Here is an 8,623-nt window from a genome sequence, read left to right on the forward strand (position 1 = left end):
AACATGTCGCCTTTTAGTCGGCCAACACTCCGCGCCATACAACATTGCGGGTCGAACCGCCGTCCTGTAGAACTTGCCTTTTAGCTTTTGTGGCACTCTCTTGTCACAAAGAATGCCAGAAGCTTGGCGCCACTTCATCCATCCGGCTTTGAGTCAATGGTTCACATCTTCATCAATACCCCCATCCTCCTGCAACATTGACCCCAAATACCGAAATGTGTCCTTTCGAGGTACCACCTGGCCATCAAGGCTAACCTCCTCCTCCTCACACCTAGCAGTACTGAAACCGCACATCATGTACTCGGTTTTAGTTCTACTAAGCCTAAACCATTTCGATTCCAAGGTTTGTCTCCATAACTCTAACTTCCTATTTACCCCCCGTCCGACTATCGTCAACTAGCACCACATCATCCGCAAAGAGCATACACCATGGGATATCTCTTTGTATACCCCTTGTGACCTCATCCATCACCAATGCAAAAAGAGAAGGGCTCAAAGCTGACCCCTGATGCAGTCCTATCTTAATCGGGAAGTCATCGGTGTCGACATCACTTGTTCGAACACTTGGCACAACATTATTGTACATGTCCTTGATGAGGGTAATGTACTTTGCTGGGACTTTGTGTTTCTCCAAGGCCCACCACATGACATTTCGTGGTATCTTATCATAAGCCTTCTCCAAGTCAATGAACACCATATGCAAGTCCTTCTTTTGCTCCCTATATCTCTCCATAAGTTGTCGTACCAAGAAAATGGCTTTCATGGTCGACCTCCCAGGCATGAAACCAAACTGATTTTTGGTCACGCTTGTCATTCTTTTTAAGCGGTGTTCAATGACTCTCTCCCATAGCTTCATTGTATGGCTCATCAGCTTAATTCCATGGTAATTAGTACAACTCTGAACATCCCCCTTGTTCATCTTTTGGGTTTCATCTCCATAAGAGTGTCTGAGTTTTTACGTTGGCTCGCCAAGCCTATCACAACCCTCCTCCTTTACCCGGGCTTGGGACCGGCTATGTTGAGACAACATAGGCGGAGTTAAGATTTAAGCTTAACAATAACTAAAAAACGAGGGGATTTTTAAAGTGAAACATGGGGACTAAATTAGTAAAACATGAATCATTTCAAACAAAAGTCATGGCAAAATCATACAAATTCCTGCATAACAGAAATCACAAATTATTGATCTAGTTGTTGGTCAAGTTTATATCTTGAAAGGCATGAGAAATTTGTGTAAACCTGTGAACTGATAGTCTGAGTAAGAAAAGGACAAAACGCACTGATCGCAACATACCAGGAAACGCACTGTATGCCACTAACCATTTCATGGCTTATGGGACCAACAAAGTAGCATGATCTGTTCCGAATAGAGCCTTCTCACAAATATACAAAGCTCACACTGTGCCCACGATTGAACCATTACAGGAGAGTTCAGCAATCTTCTCTCAACTACACTCCTAATAATACCAACCGTACATGACCCAAATCACAGTGCCCAGCTGAGCTGAGAACCAAGACAAGAGCAAAAAGACCAAACAACACTTGCTCTACAAACCCTACAATCTATCACCAACACTAACATGATCTGATGGGTGATGATGATGATGTTTGACAGAACAGATGGCCACCTTTTCTTCCTTTCTACATCTCCTCTTTTATGTGGCAGGATGATGAAGAGGCTCACCTCTTCCCACCTCCTCTCCCCTTGTTAACTCCATGTAGGATAAACATTTTTATTCACCGCCGGTATCTCCTCTGTCTTGCCTTCTCTCCAGTCTATTCTACCTATGCATGTTTTTCGTATCTACACCACAAATTATATATGTATCATAAGGCTAACTGACAGTCTCCATGCGCCTAAGCCAGATTAACAACTGCTGTTGTCTCCAACAAATTATGTCCAAATGAGAGCACCTGAACAAAAGCATGTAAGATTCTCACTAGAATAGTGGTGACGACACTTCAATATCCAAATGATGCTACGATTTTCAAATTTTCTTCTTCCAGAACTCTAAGCACTTGTGGCAAATGTTGTTTAGCAGTTTATAGTAACTAGGTTACCAGGCTATGAACACGGCCTTATGTTTCAAAAGAGGGGAGGGATTGTATACCTGATGTTCAGCTATCCATCTTCAATGCCCCTTACTCCTTGTCTCCACAGCCGAACCATCCTTGAGTGCTTCTCGAGCTTCGTTTTCTTTTCCTAATGAAAATAGGGCCGCAGCCTGAAGATAAAATGCAGTTGGCCATGTAGGAAATATCGCCAGAGCCTGCACTGCATCATCCAGAGCTTGTTGTGGCATGTCGTTCATGAGATATGACAAGCAACGCCTTGCATAAATTGTTGGCGAAACCATGGTACCAACATCAATGAACTGCAAGACAATTAAGAAAGATAATAAAAAATGAACTCCAGGAACAGAGATTTGTGATCAAATACAACCAGCTTAAAGCTACATTTTTCCAAAAGAAAGATATATGGCCAAGCAACTTAGTCGTGGTTGTTGCAAAAGATGGAGTAACAATCCGTATTATAAAAATTCAAGCCGTATTATAAAAATCATACATGGTGTCATGGATTAAGTACGACCCAAAGATAACAAATGACAACTTAAGAGAAAACAAATAGGCAAATGAGGGGCAACCTGAGAGTAGCAATCAATGGCCATGCTAAAATCCTTTTGTCGGAATGCAGTGTCGCCCTTCTTCTTTGAATCAATTGTAGCTTGCATTTGATTAGTCCACATTTGAAATGAGAGCTGCAACCGAGAAGAAACAAATTAGGTGAAATGCTCTTGACAGAAATATTAAAAATCCACTAAACCCTAATACATTGTTATTCATTTATTTAACACCCAAATAAATTTTCTTTTCTTTAGTAAAAAAATATAAAGCATGCACATGGAGTTTTACCTTTAAGTACACATCAAGTAGACAGTGAATCAAAGGGGAAAAAATACTTGCCTCATTTGCTGTTCCCTCGTCATCTTTATAGCCAGCTGTTTCTAGATGTTCATGTATTGCAGTAAGATCCTTTCTGGAGCAAGCTTCAGCAAGAGGGGAAAGATGAATTGATTGAAGAGTAAATGCACCACCACGGGGCTTATCCATCAGGTCGTAAGATTGCGACTGCAAAACGTATCAATAGTATCACAACCTTGAGTTCGAAACATTTAAGTAGACAAATCAAGGAACAGGGGCATGCTTTTATTATATAGTGGAGATGCATGACAAGATATATGTTCACCTCAACATCCTTCTGAAGAGAAGCCAGTGCAAGAACCAAAGATCTTACATTAGGCCGCTCTCGTGGTTCATAATGCAGGCACCTTGAAGCTAAACGCATAAGGTCTGTTCCTTCCTCGTTCGAAAATTGGCCCTCTAAACAGGAGTCTATGAGCATACTGAAGTTTCGATCACGAATCAGGTCAAGAGCCTGTACATATGGGCAGTAAATCAGTTTTGTTACAACAAAACATTATTATGATTGTTCTTCTTAAGTTTTACCCAGTTATTAAATATTTCCCACTCCATCCTACTGTCGCTTTTCTAGATTATATACAAGTTGAGGCGTGTATAGATGCAGTAAAGTTCAAAGTTAAATACTGGTTTGTTCATTTATCCCACATAGATCCATCATTAAAGCACCCTTCAACATGCTTTAGAGTTCAAATTATGTCAAAGATGATGGTCATGACAGAAATACGACAAAAATTATCAGAGCAACATAGATATACTGATAAAGAAATCAAGGCAAAAAATTTACATGGCTAGGAGGAATATGCTTCCCACTAAGAACATCCAACAACAATGTGCCAAAGCTGTATATGACACTTTCCGGAGTTATTCTTCCTGCAAGTAAAACTGAAGCGTTAGAGCCAACCATAGCTTTAAAAGCTCAATGAGTAAAATGGATCCTCACATGTGCACTAGGCCAAGGCAATACAAATTTGAAAAACGAAAACTCCATTTATTGCAACTAGAAAAATTCAATTCGTAATGCCGCTGGCCGAGGCGACTGGGAAGACGCGGTGTATGTTACGCATCCTTGTACGCTGACCACGTCGTTGTATTCCTCAACCCAGATCCCCAGGAATGTGACATCACTCTGTGCATCCTGATGTTCTTTGGCGTGGCTACAGGTCTGCACATGAAAAGCTGACGAGATAGCAGTCATCACGCAGCACCTGACCTGTCCGATCCAAGAATTTCGCATCAGGTATCTTGGAGTCCCCCTCTTGATCTGGAGAGCCGGGTGGACTACTACCCTCTTCTGGATAAGATCGACAGCAAGTTTGCCGGTTGATGGACTGGCATGCTGACCGAAAAAGGGGGCTTAGCCGTGGTGCAGTTCGTGATGTCTGCTGCTTCCATCCAGACTATGTTTGCTGTCGAGATGCCAAATTGGCTTAGGGAAGCCATCGACAAGCAGTGAAACTTCGTCTAGTGTGCTCACCGGGATTCCAATGGCGGCAATTGCACGGTCGCTTGGCGCGAGGTTTGCTGTCCGGTCGAGCTTGGCAGCCTCAGTATCAAAGACACCAGGAAGATGGGATGGGCTCTGCGCACTCATAGGCCATGTCTGCAAAGGTCCAACACTTCCAAACCTTTGGGCAAAATTCCTACTCAAGGTCAGCCACCACATTTGTGGTTTAGCGCACGCTGCTTCCAAGGTGGTCGTCAGCGAAAGCAATCGAGCACTATTCTGGACAGACCACTGGATCAATCTATCAAGGAGCTGCCCCCTATGGTCTTGGCAGTGGTTAGGACTTGTGAGGTCAAGGGGCGAAGGGTACATGCAGTTTGCGCCGGGCAGTGCTGGGTGGCAGACATCTCAGGGGCGCTCAACATGCAAGGAATTCTTCAATTCCTCCACTTGGCTTAGTCGTCGAAACCATGGTTCTGCCCCCCTTAGAATACCAGTTCATCTGGGGCTTCTCGACGTCTGGGCAGTACACAGTGAAGTCCGTACACACCGAGTTGTCCGCCAATTTGGTCGAATCACCTCTCTGGCATTCAATCTGGTGAGGTTGGGCACCTGAGCACCTCTCAAGTGCAAACATTGTGCCAGGCTTGCCACTAAGAAGGGGTGCTGGACTTCAGATCGCTTGGAGCGTCGCGGCCTGCAGCACTGGGATGCTTGCCCTTTTGTGACCAGGAAGATGAAGCCATCTCTCATCTCTCTCGGGCTGTGCGTTCGCCAGGCAAGTCTGGTTTGAGGAGCTTCGTGTCTTCGATATTCAGGCCATTGCACCTCAACCTGATGAGAACTTCAACACCTGGTTAGAGAATGCGGCAACCCGGGCTGGACCCAACAAGATGAAAGGAGCGCGTTCGCTGATCATCCTAAATTCCTAACAATGTGGTAGCTCTAGAACATGCGCAAGGACTGCGTGTTTCAAGGTGCTTCGCCAGATTGCCCCGAGACTGCCTCTGCATGCTCGGCCTTCGGACGTAGCTTAGGCTCCTCTCCCTGTACAGTTTCTGTTTTTGTTTTAGCTTTTCTTTTAGCCTAGGTAGTTTTTTCTTAGCTTTCTCTTCGCTTCTTTCTGTTTTCTCCGGTTGAACGGTTTGCTTCATTCCAAGGCTCTTCTTCTTAACACAAAAAGGCACGCGGTCTTGTGTATGTTTGATAAAAGAATGTTCAAAGAGCAAACGGGTATTGTATTTATTGAAAACATGCATCAATCCCGAGACCAAAAGAAAGGCTATTACAATATTAAAATTTATCTCCTCCCTTCTATGTAACTGCAGAAGGCTATAGTTTGCTATGCAGGTACTCCCTCCGTCCCACAATATAAGACGTTTTTGCAAGCTAACATAGCTTGCAAAAACGTCTTATATTGTGGGACGGATGGAGTACATCACAATATCACATACCGGTGTAAGCTAATTTCATACATTCATCAGATATATGAGCCACCTTCAGTGAATAGACTAATTGAGTTGGAAAAACACCAGGTTTCTGATAATCCTGACAGCATTTTTAATGGTGCTGTAATAAAAATGCCAGACGTAACTAGTGGCTAGTGATGTCTCCATAGCAACAAAACCTAACACAAGGCTCTTCCTCTAAACAATCGCACTAAAGGTACCTGTTTTTAAGTTATTTTTAGCACATTCCGGGAATTAAGGACTCACCAGTCCTCATATATTCAGGAGGAGTGAATGCCAAATTGGTGCTGTAACTTTTGCCATCCCGACTGTTCTTCATTAGGCCGAAACATGAAAGCCTAGGGTTGCAGTCCTGCAGGGTGTCAACTGTTAACAATCTAAAAAGTTGCAAGCATACTGACATTGGCAGGGTGATGTCTACATTTAAATAGCAGTACACATGATACTCACATCATCAAACAGAACTCTATAGGCATTAAGATCATGATAGAGAGCCCGCTCCTTGCTTATGCAGTAGTCCAAAGCCTCGGCAAGATACAGAACAACCCGTAATCTCATGGGCCATACCATTGCCTGTGACTCCCCTGTGAAATGGCAAATGTGATGTGATATAAGAATCACATTTTGATCAACATAAAAGGAATAACTGAGCAAGGCATAAGTAGCACTGTATAACAGTTGTTATACTGTAAATGTGATAGGATTTACAGTGGAAAAATGCTTCTTTTTATGGGTGTATTGTTAGCATGAGAAAGATTTCAGAAATACATGAAATAACAATCAACAGTCTCTTTTATTTGCTGTAATCAAGCTTCCAATTTATTATGCACATGTTCAGTTAAGTACATTTTCAGCAAAGGACTATGTGGAAACTGCTAAATACTCCCTCTGTAAACAAATATAAGAGCGTTTAGATCACTACTTTAGTGATCTAAACGCTCTTATATTTCTTTACGGAGGGAGTACTCTTCATGCAAACTATCCATAGAAAATCATAATTGCAGACTCCTACAGAAACATTCTCAACCACGGCTTTGGTGGAACTAAAAGGCGAAATAGATGAAATTAATTAACAAGCTTTGTTCATGAAGACATATAGTGGTTACAACATCAAGAGATGAACTCACAATGGAACAGATGCTTCGCCAGTGTGTCATTGGGCATGTACTCAGCAACAAGCAATCTTTCATCGGCTTCACAGCAACAACCAAGCAAATTTACGATTCTTTTGTTCCGGAGCTGGCCAACAGACTTAGCTTCTTCCTGAAAGCATAGAACCATTTCCCAAGGGTCAGTCCCTGGGGTTCTGAATGTTGCACTGGACCAATTGCAAAATTTGAAGAAAGATTCTAGTCCAGACAAAAGGAGACAGTTTGCATTATTCTGAACTCCCTTTTGGGTTGAAGCTAGCAGATGCAGAGTAAGAGAAATTCGGTAGCTAAATGTAGCAGCTGGTGCATGTAAACTATTTTGGGAGCAAAAAATACAGGTGATAAATACTTCTATTTCATCTACAAGCTGTATTTATATTTCCAAGAAAAGCAACACATGCCGTTCGAAAACCACCAAAATGCGTGTGGATGACTCTATTTCCAGGATGGACGAGAAAACCAACGAGACAATTAAAAGTGGAGTCTTGTGGATACTCGAGGGATTCCCACCATGAACTGGCGCGGGTCGGGCCAGGCAGAGCGGCTGAAGCGCTTGACGGCGATACGGCGCTGGGCGTCGAGCTTGCCCTTGTAGACGACGTTAGGCGCCTTGTCGCCGCTCTCGGAGATGATGTTCTCGGCGGCGAAGCCCGAGGTGGCGAGGCGCAGCTGCTGGAAGGTGAACTCCTGGAATGGCGGGAGGTCGTACCAGTCCCCCGCCGGCCCCTCCTCCCCATCTGAAATTTCCTCAACTCAATCAGCACACGGGCAGGAAGGAAGCTCAAGATCAAAATCGAAACCGATCGGGGACGCACCGGCGGCGTCGGGCTTGAGCTTGAGGTCGTCCACCCCATTGCGATCGGACTCGCGGCAGCAGCAGCAGCACAGCAGCCTCCACGGCGGCGCCCCCATTTCCAAGAAACCGAAAGCGGAGGCGGGGAGATGGTCTTGGCGGATCTGGGTAAGCGAACGGTGCGAGGGGAGACGGAGTGGGGGGCAGGTAAGGTAAGGTGGGTTGACGACGAAGCGGCGGGCGCGGGTAGTGGGGCTGGGGCGGGGGCGGGGTAGGCGGGCACGGACTTGTTCTTCTTCAACCTCCTTTTTTCGGTTGATTCGGGTCGAGATTTTCGCTTTCCCGCACGCCTAACGAGACTTTTGAGTTGGAGCTGGCGAGTATGAACTCTTCCTCATTTTTGTTTTGCTCGCAGGATCCACGCGGAGAGGACCCAGGACGGCGTCGCCATGGAGTAGCGACGGGAGCACCTTCGTGACGGCAGTGCGGGCCGACTTTGACAGCGGTAGTTCTAGAGATTTTTTACTACTCCTAGTCGAGGAATACTAGTACAAGTATTGTACAGAGGAAGTACTATAGAGAGAATAATTTAGTTAGTACGTACAGTATTTATTTTGCGTGGGACGCCGTAAAAAAATCCTTAAATTCAATGTGTTTCCTAATAAGAGCATCTCCAGCCGTTCGGCCCTCCATGGCGCCGAAAAAGAGCGGCATGGGGGCGAACCAGCGCTAGATTGGCCTTTGGGGTTCGTTTCTCCCCAGCCACGCCCCCAGGTGCCGCCCC

At 44.7% G+C, this 8,623-nt stretch overlaps 1 protein-coding gene across 2 annotated transcripts; it reads right to left on the minus strand.

The window, feature by feature from the left end:
- Positions 1-1,291: 1,291 nt before the first annotated feature.
- LOC123157332 (probable serine/threonine-protein kinase BSK3) lies at positions 1,292-8,239 on the minus strand. Of its 2 annotated transcripts, none has more exons than XM_044575591.1 (11): positions 7,862-8,239; positions 7,557-7,783; positions 7,023-7,158; positions 6,346-6,479; positions 6,142-6,247; positions 3,767-3,852; positions 3,248-3,436; positions 2,965-3,129; positions 2,646-2,759; positions 2,112-2,375; positions 1,292-1,804 (listed from the first exon to the last, which is right to left on the minus strand). In XM_044575591.1, the coding sequence occupies exons 1-10, from the start codon at positions 7,956-7,958 to the stop codon at positions 2,133-2,135; spliced, it is 1,497 nt and encodes a 498-aa protein (XP_044431526.1). In that variant the 5' UTR covers positions 7,959-8,239; the 3' UTR covers positions 1,292-1,804; positions 2,112-2,132. The 2 variants fall into 2 exon arrangements, with proteins under 2 accessions (XP_044431526.1, XP_044431525.1); XM_044575590.1 differs by having other exon boundaries at positions 1,292-1,914; positions 7,862-8,233.
- Positions 8,240-8,623: the final 384 nt, after the last annotated feature.

Source organism: Triticum aestivum, chromosome 7B (assembly GCF_018294505.1).
Source record: "Triticum aestivum cultivar Chinese Spring chromosome 7B, IWGSC CS RefSeq v2.1, whole genome shotgun sequence".
In the NCBI taxonomy this organism is placed as follows: Eukaryota; Viridiplantae; Streptophyta; class Magnoliopsida; order Poales; family Poaceae; genus Triticum; species Triticum aestivum.